At 41.1% G+C, this 16,677-nt stretch overlaps 1 protein-coding gene across 3 annotated transcripts in view; it reads left to right on the top strand.

The window, feature by feature from the left end:
* inpp4b (inositol polyphosphate-4-phosphatase type II B) overlaps positions 1–16,677 on the top strand; it is a 446,954-nt gene that overhangs the window by 61,662 nt on the left and 368,615 nt on the right. For all 3 annotated transcript variants that reach the window (XM_049481670.1, XM_049481669.1, XM_049481668.1), the window contains exon 3: positions 16,402–16,520. In XM_049481670.1, the coding sequence (XP_049337627.1) occupies positions 16,402–16,520 (119 nt within the window). The remainder of the gene's footprint in view (positions 1–16,401; positions 16,521–16,677) is intronic.

Genomic DNA, 16,677 nt, shown 5'->3' with positions numbered 1-16,677 from the left:
ATCCATTTTCATTGTCACAATCACTTCTTGGCATCATTGGAGTCTTTAGTGATGTTTTCATGGTTTTAACGACAGCATTCTTAATGTTCTGCGTGCATGTAGTCCTGCGTTGTTCAGCCGTCTGACAATAGTGCTGGCACTAACAGGATGACTCATAGAGAGCATCACTGCTCGCTGAATGTCCGCACTTGTGGACTCTCTGCAAGTTCATTTGAATTCATAATATATGTTAGAATTAGAAATTCATGTTTAAAATATAGATACATTTTAATTAGTTGTATTCACTTGTTACACCAGTTAATTGCTTTAACTTATTAATTTAAGATTACTTGTCTCAGTTTTGTGGCTTTTGTGCTGAAGCACACATGATTCAAGTTATCAAATTTAAACAGATTCAAATCTGTTTATTGCTAGGTTATAAGGTCTGTTGTAGCGGAGAGATCAGTGTTCAGAGAGACTGTGTTGGACTCCAGCCGCCATTTTTTTATCCCTAGGTTAAGATAGCATAACTCAAGTCAAAACTATTTAAAACGTTTATTAGTTATTAATTATAGTTGAAGCAACAAACATTTCATTTAACATTTAAGTTAATAAAATGTATTACTAAGTATTTATACATAATAATACATTTTACATTTTATTTATATAACGCTTTTTAAGATTCTCAAAGACGCTTTACATACAAAATAAGGCACAAATTAAAAGACAAAAAATTACAACAATAATAATGTTACGGAAGTGAGGGGACGGAGGGATGGACGTAAGTGCAATATATATTATTTATTAAACAAACTAGATAAAATAAAACAGTAAACAAAACTCGGGTAACGCACAAAACTACAAAGAAAACAAGGCAAGGATAAACTAGAACTAGGAACACAAAATCAGAGTGCACGGAAGACGAGGATTCAAACGAACGGCAAGGATACAACGATCGGCAAGGATACAAAGATACAACGGATACAAAGGATACAAAGATACAACGGATACTAAGGATACAAAAGACTCGACACTGAACATTCAAACAGAGGGGCTTAAATACAGGAGGAGAGTGAGAAACACCTGGGCTCGGATGACGAGGGGGCGGGGTTACAGACAGGACACAGGTGAGAACACTAATAGCTAGGGCAGGGCTGGGGCGGAGCTAGGGTGGAGACAGGTACAAAAACAACAACACAAGCACATGGCTGGGAACACTTGACAGGAAAACAGAGGGGCAGGAGCACAAGAGACCAAACGAGGGAGAAACAGAAGACAGACATGGGCTAAGGTGTAACAAATAAGGGACAGTCTTTAAATTAAACACAAAAATAATAATATAGGCAGTTTTCCCAATGACGATTTACAATTCATAAAATATATATATACATATAGTTTCTACAAGTTTTCTTAAATTACATTATGGGTAAAATGAAAAGGTGGGTTTTGAGCAGCGACTTAAATGCAGACAAATCTGAACAGTCTCGAATGGGTTTGGGGAGAGAGTTCCAAAGTGATGGTGCAGCTATAGAGAAGGCTCTGTCACCCCAGGTCCGGTATTTAGTCTTAACAGGAATGGATAATATATTAGCATCAGAAGAGCGAAGGCTACGGGAAGAAGTATGGCGATGGAGCAGGTCAGAAAGGTAGGATGGGGCCTGATTATGGAGAGCTTTGTGAGTGAATAGAAGTATTTTAAACTGAATGCGCTGAGGAATAGGAAGCCAATAAGGTTTTTGAAGAACGTGTGTAATATGATCAAAAAGTTCTGAATGTACTGGAGTTTATTTAGGAGTTTGTTAGGTGTACCATAGAGAATGCAATACAGTAGTCGATTTTTGATGTGATGAAAGCATGGATTAGAGTTTCAGCAGCAGTAAACGAGAGCGACGGACGGAGACGCGCTATGTTTTTGAGATGAATAAAGGCAGTCTTGGTGATTTGATTTGCATGATGTTATTTTACTTAAGTAAAATGCATCTGTACAGCAAATGCTCTTCTATTATTCTATAAATTTGCTGCATACACAAAAAAAGTAGCATGGGATGCACAACTACAAACTGATGGTGAGCGAGTCGGGGAGAGAGACACTCTTACTATGCAAACAAACAGAGACAGGAGCCAATGGAGGATCTGGACAGCTGGCTCATCTCAGAAAACTGTCAAATGATTACGGATGACACCTAACTCAAAAGTAATAAAAGTAATAATTGAAAAAATAAAGTTTTATGTAGAGATATAGAGTCATAATTTAGAATTTTAAGTTTAACTAACCCATTCCAAATGAGTTGAAGGATAAACAACTTAAACTCTAGTTTAAATCATTTACTGTATTTTTTGCACTTTAAGGTACACTGTATTATAAGACGCACTGAATCAATGAACGTCTATTTTCTGGTATATTTTCATATGTAAGGAACACCAGATTATAAAGTGCAGTTTAATCGACACTAGTGAGGAACAGGGGTGTCGCCATGTTTCCCTTCTAATTCAGCTAGTCTCACCTCTGATTTCTCATAAAATCAAACGAGCGCTGGATATCAATCTACACAGATTTCTCACCTGAAAACTGTTTATTTGGGTGAGTAAAAAGCATCTGTTTATTAACAATAAGCTTAGATTTCCTTATTTCCATGCAGATACAGTCCAATATACTATGCTAATGCTGCTCCAGCAGTGCTAGCCAGGGTTAGCAGCAGGCTACAGTCCGATAATAGTGGCTAATGGTAATACTGCTCCGGTCTTGGTGCTGGAGAACTATTAATTATGTTAATTATATATTAAAAATGATGTTTCTGTGCTTAGTAATATTACCTCTATCTCGCTTTTATTTTCAAATGAAGATCAAATGTCCATATATTTAAATATGTTAAATATTATGCTATTTTTTTCACATAAGCTTTATTAGCTTTGTTCTTTATGAAAGCTGAATGCTCCTCTGGATGCTCTCCTCTGTAACCTTGTACTCTCTGTTGAATTTTGTATGAATGTTTTCCAAAAGGGAAAGAGTGAATAGTTTACTGCCCACTTTGTTTACCAAATAAAAGCAGCAGATATTTAAAATATTCAAGGCCTCAAAGTCGAAGACTGTGTAAAGGTGCCTGATAAATAATTAACGGGAGCAGAAAACTTTAAAGCTCAATTATCCACACTGTTTTAGAAGCTTTTCCAGCCACAAATGAGCTAAATCTTGGGCTGAATTAAGCAGTCTGAACACATGCTTTGTTGTTAAACCTTTTTAAGTCTAAATTAGGGTTTGATATGCGTTTAAAAAGCGCACAGTTGCTCAGATGCAACCTTTTTTTAATATATGTCTGAGCTATTAGCTTTGTGTCAGTAAGTAACAGCCATCACTAGTACTCAAACTGAATTTTAGATAATAATTTTAATAATCTTTGGTTGCCTGATTTATTTAGTCTATAATCACGAGGACCTCCTGACTGGCCCTGGACACTGAACGCTGGCTTTGCTTTTTTTATATATATTTTTTAAAACAGTGATAAAAGTGTCCTCCTTGCACAAACTGACCTTGCTTTTCACATATACTGAATTTAATTGCATTACCAGCCGCAGCACAATCTTCAGTGTTGACTTATTCCTGCACAATGCATTTGCATTTCATAAATATGGAAGTGAAATTATACAGTTAGTAATGGTGTTACTTACAGAACGGATTACATTTACATTCCATTTCCATTTCATATGAACAGATCTAAGGTCAGTTTTTATCTGTTTGTTTCAGAGTAAATGTACATTACATACCAAAATATGCAGAGAAATGTAAAGAATGTTCACATTAACACTGAGAATGCAGATTATGTTACACTGCAATGCTGCATATGATTGTGGACACCTTGGTTTGAAATGAGTGCACTTAAAATCATTTACGTTGCACCCATTGCTACTAACAAAGATGTGCACACAGAATAAATACACACACACTGCTTGTTTAGTCCCTGCAAATATTGCTAATTAGCTAATTGCTAATAGTCTAGTCTGGGATTTTAACCCCCATTCTGAGATGAGTTGGTTGGGAAGTTGGGGATGAGTTGGAGTGAGATGGAGTGATCATTCAACATCCAACATCACTAATATTCTTATAGCTCAATGTTGTTCACAATCAGATCCGCACAGCAATGGTGCACAATCTACAAGAAACCTTCTTGGACAGTAAGACAAAGTTTTAGAAGAAACAGTAAATAAGCAGACGCCCCCAATACTTTTTTTTTTTTTTGCCAGATTTTTGGCATATTACCGTCAAATGGGACTAGACCGAGACCACCTCTTAAGGTTTTGTTCCACATCTAAGTAAAATTGAGGAAAAGGACAAGGAAAAAAAAAAAAACAAGGAAATAAACTAGATATAAACAAGAATAAACAGAGATAAACACTGAGCAAAGAACTAGGGAACGCTGAAAGACTAAACAACAGAGGAAGGTGCAAAGAGCGACGAAGGAACATAGGCACAAGGGGACTATATATACAAACAAGAAGCACACACCTGAGGAAACAGGTAACGAGGGGGGCGGAGCTACAATTGACAGACACGTGACAGAAAAATATTGTGCGACACACTGGGAAACGGAGAAAGAGAGAGAGAGAGAGAGAGAGAGAGAGAGACCAACGACGAGAGCGCGGAGCGCGAGGGCGAGAGAGAGAGAGAGAGAGAGAGAGAGAGAGCGAGGAGCGCGAGGGCGAGAGAGAGAGAGATACAGAGAGATACAGAGAGAGAGAGATACAGAGAGAGAGAGAGAGAGAGAGAGACGAATGATGGGAGTGAGAGAAAGCGCTGCAATTAAAAAAAAAAGGCTAGTGGAAGTGATGCACGGAGACAGACACCGATTCTCCTTATGAACATTTTTATCACCTGGTAAGAAACCCACAATTGCAGTATCATGAGCAAATGTCTACAATGAGCAGTTTCAAAGAACGTATAGTGATTTCTAGCTTGTAGTGTGAAAAAAGTATTTATTTGAATATCTCACGAAAAAAGTCAAATGAACTGAACTTTGAACTAGATCAGAATTAAAATTGTGAACTTTAACGTGAACTGCTCACTTTGAGCATGTATGAACTGAACTTGAACTAGTTCAGAAAAGCTGTGAACTGGCACAACACTGCTTATTGTAAAAGTGTTGCCAAATCTGATCTTCTGTCATACGTGACATACTGTTGTGTTGTGTGTGTGAGCGTTAATGACAAAAAATACAGTAAATCTTGACATTTCCAATTCAGATTTGTTCTGTTTTCACATGTGGTATTGCAATGTGCATGCTATGAATCCTATTTGCAGCAATGTGATTCAATATGAACAGATTAATAGAATTCATGCAGCTTTTGAAGCATTGCTCTTCTGCACAGGGACTGTTACATAGATCACATTAAAAACAGTGTATTTTGGGGGAAAAAATGTATTTGGCCCTTTGGCCCACTTTTACCTGCTGTATGAGCATATCCTAAGATCACAGATTTTTCATGATTTGCATGCTGTAAATCACTGCATCATGTGTTCGTACTCGACACAGCAATTTAACAGAATCTTCTCCTTGATTTGAGGTCAGGCATTCCTGCAGCAGATTGAATTTACAGGAAGCAAGGTCGCTCTCGAGAGTGTAATGTGCGTGTGATTGATCAGCCATTTCAGAGAGCACATCAAGGAGAGCAGAAGGAATCAGAGATAATATGCCTCATCATAAAGCTGCTGTAAATATGGCAGCAGGGTGGCATGATGTCTGCTTGCCCTTGAGTCGTGGCTTAGTCTCAGTCTTGGGCTGAGCTTTACTGTAGATGGTGTTTATTGGTATTTATTGCTATTGTTCGGTTTTGTGAGCCGTATCTGAGATGTACTTTTGTGTGTTTTTGTGCTTTTAGAAGTAAGTTTGACAGGTTAGGTCTGGCTGAAGTTTTAAAGTTATATACAGCATCCTGTTAAATTCTTGTTAGATTATACTGTATCAAAGATCTTTTAAGTAAGTAAATGATGTGGGGTTGAAGCTGCAGTTGGTCTACAGGTTTAGGTTCAGCAACAGTATGTGCTGAAAGAATGAGCTCAGCTGACTACCTGAATATACTGAATATAGACCAGATTATTCCATCAATGGATTTTTTCTTTCCTGATGGCACGGACATGTTCCAAGATGATAATGCCAGGATTCATGGGGCTGGAATTGTGAAAGAGTTCAGGGTTCAGGGAGCATGAGATCATCATTTTCACACATGGATTGAGAGAGAGTTCACCACAGAGTCCAGATCTTAACCTCATTGAGAATCTTTGGGATGTGCTGGATGGAGAAGAGCTGCTTTGTGCAGTGGTCAGACTCTACCATCATCAATGCTGCTGCAAGATCTTGGTGAAAAATTAATCCAGAAACACTGGATTAAAATAAATCTTGTAACATTGCAGAAGCTTATTGAAACAATGCCACAGTGAATGTGTGCCGCAATCAAAGCTAAAGGTGAAGAAGAAAGTATTGCCACTGTATTGCAATATGACATTAAAACTGTACCATCTGCTTTACTGTAAATATACACACCTAAAGTGAATTCAGGCGCCGATGCGAGTGGCTGCCTGTTCCAGTAGCTCCGTCTCTTTGTGTGTTTTTCTGAGTTTTTTTACGTTTATTTATCGTCTCTGTGCTACTACACACGTCTAGTGTGCATCTTATTTATATCCTAAGGATATTTTTGGTGTAAATATGCGGGGCAGCGAGGAATACTGTGTTTATTCCCGGGGAGAACTGCTAGCCCTCCGACCCGCGGGACGTGGGGGCATTGTCCACACAATACCGGATGATCTGAGAAGGAGGTACCGAGGTTGCAGGGCCGGCGCTATGCTAAAGGCTAAGCTAAAGGCTAAGAAGTCGGAGCAGCGCTGGAGGTACAAACCCTCAGTTCCGTCGGTGGTTATGGGGAATGTTAACTCACTGACCAACAAAACCGACGAGCTAGCCTGTCTGGTGAAGAATCAGAAGCTCTACAGGGAGTGTAGCATGCTGTGTTTCACCGAGACCTGGCTCACCCCCGACACGCCGGATGCTAACGTGCAGCTACCCGGCTTTTCTTCAGTGAGGGCGGACAGGGACCCGGTGCTTTGCGGGAAGCGGAAAGGTGGAGGAATCGCGCTGTTTATTAACAACAGATGGTGCAACCCTGGACATGTGTACGTGAAGGAGGTGATCTGCTGTCGGGATATTGAACTGTTAGCGGTGAGTCTCCGACCTTATTACATGCCGCGGGAGCTCTCTCACGCGATCCTCGTGTGTGTTTACATCCAGCCGAGAGCGGACGTGCAGGCGGCGTGTGACGTCATCCACTCCACCGTCGCAGCGCTGCAGACACAGCACCCTGACGCCTTCTATGTGATCACTGGTGACTTTAATCACGTAACGCTGGACTCTACCCTGCCTGCCTTTTTCCAGTTTGTGGACTGTCCCACCAGGAGAAACAGGACCATAGACTTGCTGTATGCTAATGTGAAGGATGCATACAGGGCTATTCCACTACCACCGCTGGGGAAATCAGATCACAATCTGGTGTTCCTGCAGCCTCAGTACAAACCACTGGTACTGAGGCAGCCCACTACCACACGCTCATTCAGAGTCTGGTCTCCTGAAGCAGAAGAAGCCCTAAGGGACTGCTATGACACCACTGACTGGAGCGTGCTGCTGCACCCACATGGTGAGGACATTGAGGGGGTGACTCACTGTGTTACGGACTACTTGAATTTCTGTATGGATGTTGCTGTTCCCACAAAGACTGTACGCTGCTTTCCAAACAACAAACCCTGGATTACCAGCTCCGTCAAGGACCTCCTCAACCAAAAGAAGAGGGCGTTCAAAGACGGAAACTTGGTAGAGCTGAAGCGCGTACAGGGGGAACTCAAGGTACGTCTTAAAGAGGCCAAGGAGTCTTACAGGAAGAAGGTGGAAAGAAAGCTGCAAGACAACAACATGAAGGAAGTCTGGGGTGCAATGAAAACCATCACTGGGTGCAAGAACAACAACGGCAACCCAGTAGATGGCGGTGTGGACAGAGCAAACCAGTTCAACAACTTTTACAACAGGTTTGACTGTCCTGCTCCTGCTGCCCCCTCCTCCTACCCTCCTGCAGCATCACCAACATCTTCTCCATCTCTACCATCATCACCACCATCTCCATCACCTTCAACTCCAACTCCACCATCTTCATCACCACCACCATTACCCTCACCTCCATCTTCATCAACATCATCACCGTCATCATCATCACCACCACCACCACCCTCACCTCCATCATCATCTTCATCACCATCAGCACAATCACCCTCACCTCTACCATCTTCATCAGCACCATCATCACCCTCACCTCCACCATCTTCATCATCACCACCATCAACACTATCAACTGGCAGACAAATCATCTCCTCCAGTCCACCAACCTTTACTGCTGACCAGGTCAGGAGACAGCTGAGGAGACTTCACCCCAGGAAGGCAGCTGGCCCGGACAGAGTGTGCCCCAGAATGCTCAAGGCATGTGCTGTTCAACTGGGTGAGCCCCTCCAACATGTGTTTAACCTCAGTCTGCGTCTAGGGAGAGTTCCTGCCACGTGGAAGACAACCTGTCTCATTCCTGTTCCCAAGAAGGCACACCCGAAGGAGCTGAATGACTACAGGCCTGTTGCTTTGACATCTCATGTGATGAAGACCATGGAGCGACTGCTGCTGGACCAACTCAGACCTCAGGTCCACCATGCTGAGGACCCACTGCAGTTTGCGTACCGGGAAAAGGTGGGAGTGGAAGATGCCATCCTCTATCTCCTGCACAGAGCTCACTCTCATCTGGACAAGGGGGGAGGTGCTGTGAGGGTCATGTTCTTCGACTTCTCCAGTGCCTTCAACACCATCCAGCCCCTACTACTGAGAGACAAGCTGATGGAGATGGAGGTGGATATGCACCTGGTCACCTGGATCACTGACTACCTTACTGGGAGACCACAACATGTCAGGATCAGGGACTGCTCCTCTGACACAGTGATCAGCAGCACAGGAGCACCACAGGGGACTGTTCTCTCTCCAGTCCTGTTCACACTGTACACATCAGACTTCAAATACCACTCGGAGTCATGCCACATGCAGAAGTTCTCTGACGACACTGCAATTGTGGGGTGTGTGCGTAATGGTGATGAGAGGGAGTACAGAACCCTGGTTGAGGATTTTGTGGTGTGGTGCAAGATGAACCATCTGCAGCTGAACATCTCCAAAACCAAGGAGATGTGCATAGACTTCAGGAGGTCCAGGCCCTCTGCTCAGCAGCCAATCTCCATCGAGGGGGTCGACGTGGAGGTGGTCAAATCCTACAAATACCTTGGTGTGCACCTGGACGACAGGCTGGACTGGTCAGTGAACACTGACTCCCTCTACAGGAAGGCTCAGAGCAGACTGTACTTCCTCAGAAGGCTCAGGGCTTTCAACATCTGCCAGAAACTCCTCCTGATGTTCTACCAGTCTGTGGTAGCCAGCGTCCTCTTTTACACTGTTGTGTGTTGGGGAGGCAGCATCAGCAAGAGGGATGCTGGACGACTGGACAGGCTGGTGAGGAAAGCTGGTTCTGTGCTGGGATTAGAGCTGGAGTCCTTAACACCACTGGCAGAGAGGAGAGCCCTCAGTAAGCTGCTGAACATCATGGACAATGTTCACCACCCTCTGCACAGCACCATCACCAGGCAGAGGAGCTCATTCAGCGGCAGACTGCTGTCCCAGTCCTGCTCCACAGACAGACTCCGAAAGTCTTTTGTTCCTCAGGCCATAAGACTGTTCAACTCCTCTCAGCACAGCAAACTAAAGACTCTGTGAAACTTTTTCATTCCGGCCACTCTGGCCACACCATGGACACACCCCCAGCTATGGACACACTCTCAGACTTGCTGATGCCTAGAACACTTTTTATAGTTCTACCATATTTTGCACTAGTAGTTCATTCACTAGTTAATTCATCTACTGTTTACGTATCTTTTGCACTGCTTAATTTAAGTTATTATATAACTGTGTATTTGCACTTTCTGTTTGGCTGACATCAGTTATCCTCACATTATGCACATCAACTGGTGTTCACTGTCTATTGTGTTCAACTGCACTACCTCCATTCTCCATCTCCATTACACACACACACACGAAGACTGTACATTCACACTGTATATTCTATTTCTTATTTGATTGTATTTATATGTATCTTTATATTTTATATTTTATCTTTTTTAACTTTGTGTATTGTGTAACCTGCTGCTGGATGCCAAGAATTTCCCCCCGGGGATCAATAAAGTATCTATCTATCTATCTATCTATCTATCTATCTAAAGCCTTTATCTGAAGCAGCTAGACCTGTTTAGATAATTACATTATAGACTGATCATATATGACCTTGGCCTCAATCATTTTTGCTGACCTTGATATTGCCCTAATATATATATATATATATATATATATATATATATATATATATATATATATATATATATATATATATATATATATATATATATATATATATATAATATATATATATTTTTTTTTTTTAGCTTGAAAAAGTCGGTATGACTTTATGAAACTTTGTTTCAAAGCAGTGTTATTTTATTTACTTTCCTATAGAATATTATAATGCTTTATTCTAATATACAATGATTAAATATACAAGTTCAATGCCCTTTAAAAAGGTGCAGTTGCAATAATATTCTAGTATTTTACAATTATGACAATGCCATTAAATGGTCTTAATATGATGTAATAATGAATAATGTTATTTATCACAATGGTTTCTGGGACAATGCATTGTTTTAGATCATTTAAATGTGAACAGCTGTAGTAATACCTGAAAAAGAGGGCAGGTGTTCTTAAATTAACTAGAGGAGCAGATAAGTTCAACGGTGGGTAACTCATAGTACTAATGCATCTCAAATAATAAAATAGAATATCATTAAAAAAGTTACTTTATTCAGTAATTAGGTTTAAAATGTGAAACTCATATATTAAATAGATAGATATTACACACACAGAGTGATCTATTTTAAGCTTTATTTATTTTATTGTTGATGATTACGGCTTACAGACAATGAAAACCCAAAAATCAGTATCTTAGAAAACTTGAATATAATATGAATATTAACAATTGGTACTTTTGGCAGTGTGGACAGTGTGCCAAATCCTGCTGGAAAATGAAATCTGCATCTTCATGAAAGTTAACAGTGGGAAAACACTGCACTGACTTTAGACTTGATAATAAAACACAGTGGATCAACACCAGCAGATGACATGTCTCTCCTCTAAACCATCACTGATTGTAGAAACGTCACACTAAACCTCAAGCAGTTTGGACTGTGTGTCTCTCCACTCTTCCTCCAGACTCTGCTCCCTTGATTTATAAATGAAATATAAAATTTACTGATGATCAGTGATGGTTTAGAGAGACATGTCATCCAGCTAGTTAAACATGAACACATTTGTGTACAGAAATGAAAATAAAATGTATTCTTATGAACACTAAACATGAACAAATCAAATAGAAAGGAATCTCCATAGCTAGGAGCATCTGTGAGTATTTAGTTCTCCTAAATCCTCATCCGGCCTTGATGACTTACTTTCATAACATGTTCTAAAAAGGATCTAAATTAACTGCTTCCCACACACTGTACTCTGCTGTCCACACATCTCTCATCAAGTGGGTTTAAATCTGGTGATTGCGTTATGATGACATGAACTCTCGCACTCCTCAGCCCACTCCGTTTTCTGATGAGTGCTGGGATGTCTTGTATTCACTTAATGGAAGACCAAATATGTTTTTGGTGGTTATTCATCTGTAAAATCTGTTAGATCTAAAACATCTGTTCAACATTAGTGTGTGACACCTGAGCAGGTATTTTAACTGCCAGTGTAATTTACTATATACCTACCCCACTGAAAAAAAATAGCAGCTCAAGGCCTGTTTTTGCCGGTAACTGGTTTAGAGCTAGATTGTCTAAGCCAGGGGTGTCCATACTACAGTGGCCCAGTGGAGCGGCCTGTGAGATATTTTAGAAATAGAATGAAAGCTGGCCCTCTGTTAAGCAGGTTTTTATAATGTGAGATTCAAAGTTTAAATGCTAGGTGTCAGAAACGGGTGAAAGAGTCTAAAAGCGGAGAGGGTGCGCAGTTGTAGCGCAGAAAACCGGGCCAAAGAGTCTAAAAGCGGAGAGAGTGCGCAGTTACAGCGCAGAAAACCGGGCCAAAGAGTCTAAAAGCGGAGAGGGTGCGCAGTTGTAGCGCAGAAAAATAGGCCAAAGAGTCTAAAAGCGGAGAGGGTGCTCAGTTCTAGTGCTGAAAAACGGGCCAAAGTGTCTAAAAGCTTTTTTTATGTGATGCAAACCATTATGTAACATGTTTTTAGTTAATTATTAGCTTTATTTAAGTCTTCTTTACTCATTTTGAGACTTTGTGATTGGTTATTTTAAGAAATCTTCCTAAAAAAAAATTGCTTACCCCATTGGCCGATTTATTTATTTTTTTGGATTCATTTAGGCATTTACGTCTCAATTTACATATATTTTGTCTAGTTTTGCCAATACATATATATATATTTTTTGTGCAGTTTAAGCAATCTCTACTGTTTTGTTTCTGCAGGGTAAGAATATAATGAAAAATATAATTGCATACTTACATTTGAACAGTCATAAAAGTAATATCTCATTGCTTTTAAACCATTCTACAATTTGACCTTCCACCCAACCCAATGTGCTTCTAATCCCAGTGTTTAATGTGTAGATCGATTTCTGTGTATCCGAATATGCCAGAAGATTCCTTTCCATTTATATCAAATGTGCACTTTGGCCTCAGTTCAGAAAGCCCATCCTGGCTGTATCTCAGAGCTCGCGTTCCTTCTTCTTAAATGCTGTTAAACTGTGAGCCAGTCTTTCTGATATACTTACGCTGTGTAATGAAGTATTTATATAGAAAGAGTGTCCAGAACTTGCTCAGAATCAGACAGAGTGGAGCAGAGGAGCGTTTAGCTGCTCATTAACGGAAGTGTGGAACGGTTGAAAAGCCGAGAGCTGAGAGACGGCCTTGGGTTCGCCTCGTGTTTCTGTAATACAGTGAATCCTCTGGTGTTAACTCAACGCCCACAGGGTGCGTTTGGGTCCGGAGAGCTGCAGCAGTGTGGGTCCAATTACTCCTGCTGATTTTACTGCTGTGTTTACTGTAGTTCTTTCTCTCGCTTATTCCTTTATTACTGTGAAGGACTACATTTAAGGGTGAGCTGTTTGAGTGGGTGGCAGCTAAACTCAAAACAGATGCAAGAGAGAGAGAGAGAGAGAGAGAGAGAGAGACAGAGACAGAGACAGAGACAGAGAGAGAGAGAGAGAGAGAGAGAGAGAGAGAGAGAGAGAGAGAGAGAGAGAGAGAGAGAGAGAGAGAGAAAGAAAGAGAGAGAGCACTCTCTTCTGACTGTTGCTATACAAATAAATACACACTACTTTGTATAACTGTAACATGGAGAAGGCAGGATGTAAGCGCAAGTCAGGTTTATTCTCCATATTTACAAAATAAACTAACAAAACACTAAGGAAGAACTATAAAGAAAAAGGTTACTGAAACAAACACTATACACCAGAAGATAAACTAAAAGACTGAAACAAACAGGCCAAAATAACAAAGAAACAAACTACATAAAGCAAACCTGGAAAACTGAAGACAAAAAACACAACAGGTCTGAGGCTAAACAAAACATTTAAACACGATCTGGAAAGATTAACAGGACACAGTCAAACAAAAAGCGCGACAGAGAACAATGGATCACATGAGGTATTTATACACAGGCACACACTAGGGACACCTGTGGAAGTAATGAGGGGGCGGAGTTACAAATGAGACACAAGGTGACAACACTAATGGCTTGGGCAGGGCTAGGGCGGGGCTAGGGCGGAGACAGAACAATAACAAAACAATGCCATGTGCTCAAAAAAGCACATGGCTGGAAACACAAGACAGGAAAACAGGGCAGGAGCACAGAAAACCAAAAGAGGGAAAAACACAGGACAGACACAGGCTAATATGTGACAATAACTAGTGTTGTGTCCCATGACCTTTCCATGTTATATGTATTTTTGTATTATATGTGTGATGTACAGTACTGTGCAAATGTTTTAGGCACCTGTGGGCTTCTTATCTGGGCAGTAAGTGTTTATTAGCTCAGTAAAACACATTACAGCATTACAATAAATACAAACAGCAATTTTACAAAAAGCAAAACAGTTTTCCTTAAAACATCTCCTAATCTCTCCTCATCTGAGTTTAATAGAGTTATTTCTAGTTCTCATCATATTAATCAACACCTGGATGGTAAATTGGTAAATGTGGTAAATCAGGTGAGCTGCTGACGGAACTGAACATAATATACACATGCTGGCTGTGGAGCATCCATGAGGAGAAATCTGGAGTCTCTACACTTTGTTCTTCAGCTTGGCTGACAGGATATAACATACTTATAGTTAAAAATGAGAATTTCACGCCGAGTGGTCCAGCGGTCTAAAGCGCTGCCACTATGAGCGGGAGGTCGCAGGTTCGTTCCCCCGCTCATGCAGCTTTGCCATCAAGCTGCCGGCGCTCAGAGGGAGCAAAATTGGCACTGCTCCCTCCGGGTGGGTAGATGGCGCTCTCTCTCTCCCCACATCACTTCTCGGGTGATGTCCGCAGCACAGGGCGTCTGTGAGCTTATGTATCAGAACCAAGTCGCTGCGCTTTCCTCCGAGTGCGCTGTGATGGTACTCAGCAATGCTGCATCGGAGGAAGCATGCGCTAGTCTTCACCCTCCTGGTGTGTTGGGGCATCACTAGTGATTTGGGGAGTCCTAATGAGTGGGTTGGGTAATTAGCCATGTAAATTGGGGAGAAAATGGGAAAAAATTTAGAAAAAAAAAAAAAAAGATAATTCCTTGTTATGTTTTACTGTATGTGTGTTTATTTGCATCCGTTCAAATATGTGGTGTTTTTCAGGTAAAAACACTCATAGACATGCTGAGATGCTGCATTAGTGTACTTTGCTTTGGTGCTAAAACTTTTGCACAGTACTGTAAATGTGTATGGATATGTGTGTGTGGGGTCTCTTGCATTGAATGCCAAGGTTTTTTCTGCCAGAGTCGCTTGTCTGTTCCCATGGGCCATTCTAGCCAGATGCCGCCGGTCACGATCATTACCACCCACTTTACAACCTAACCTTGCTCTAATTCACATAATTTAAATTGCCTGTATTTCGAGCATACTGGCCAGTGCTATCACAAGATAATACCTCACAACTTGCGTTGTGGGTGTCCCCTAAAGTAACACTACATGAGCCATTTACATACATGCCAAAAAGGAGATAAGAGGAAAAGAGAAATAAACAGAAAGGAGGTATTGACAGAGAGAAAGTGAGCTAGAAAGAGATTTGTGAAGACATGAAGTAGGAATTGAAGAAAATGATTGAGGTGGAGATCAAGAGAGAAAGTAGAAGTAAAAGTAGAGATAGAGAGAGAGAAAGAAAGAGAGAGAGAGAGAGAGAGAGAGAGAAGGGGGGGGGGGGGGGGTTGTCCTGTAGTCTGTGAGTGAAGCACTGGGCAGACTGGCCTTTCCTGCTGGAGGAAACTGGGGGGAAGGGTTTGGCGCTAAAACTTTCTCTAGCGGAAATTAAACTGTTATTAAAAAAAGAGAGAAAGAGAGAGAGGGAGGGCATAAGGGTTTTCTGGTTGCCAGATATGTACAAGATTATGATGTAACTGTCAAAAAGAGAGAGTGAGAGAGAGACACACTACATTTTATTACTAAGTTTTTCTGTTATTGCAGCTTTTATTGCTTTTATAATTCTTATGAGAGATCGAGAGAGAGAGAGAGAGAGAGAGAGAGAGAGATCTTGAATGGCTATAATAATCACTGTTATTTTAGTTTTAAAATGAACTGTATATATTTAATATATTTCATTTTGTACCAATGGCAGAATCTTTAGTTTTATGTTGCATTTATTTTATTGCAATTTTGTTGTTATTGCTGTAATGCTTGCATTATTGTCATTATACCAATAACAATAAAACTGCTGTGAATCTTGAATTTTGAGGAACAGAGATAGATAGAAGGGGGGTTAGAGAGCGACTTAGAGGTAGAGAGAGGTAAAGAGAGGTAGAGAGAGAGTTAGAGAGAGAGAGGGGTTAGATGTGGTCATGTGCTTTCCTGTTTTTTTTCTGGGACAGAAACTGCCACCCCTCAGCTCCACCCCCCAAAGCCTAATGTCCACAGTGCCATGGTGGCTCTCTCTCTCTTTCTCTCTGTTTTTCTGAATGTCTCTCTCTGTTGCCCTCACTTTCCCTTTCCTTCAGCTGTTTTTCCTGTATATCTCCTGTGTTCTCTGACCTTTAACTCTCTCTCTCTCTCTCTCTCTCTCTCTCTCTCAGCCTGTAGGGAGTTGGTGCCAGAGTTCAGGGACAGAAAGCCGAATGCTCTGGTGCAGGTGGCGGTGTTGGATGCTCATGAGCACGGGATCATCGCCTATGCCTGCACTGAGGTGGTGGAGGTAAGAACACACACACACACACATACACACACACACACACACACACACACACACAAATGTCTTTTCGGATATTTCGGCCCACAATATGTCAACATACTCTAATTTACATATTTAGGTTCCATATTTTACTGATGATTTTGATATACAGCTCTGGGAA

This window comes from Astyanax mexicanus, chromosome 7 (assembly GCF_023375975.1).
Source record: "Astyanax mexicanus isolate ESR-SI-001 chromosome 7, AstMex3_surface, whole genome shotgun sequence".
Taxonomy (NCBI): domain Eukaryota; kingdom Metazoa; phylum Chordata; class Actinopteri; order Characiformes; family Acestrorhamphidae; genus Astyanax; species Astyanax mexicanus.
This window is presented reverse-complemented; position numbering and strand designations above follow the sequence as displayed.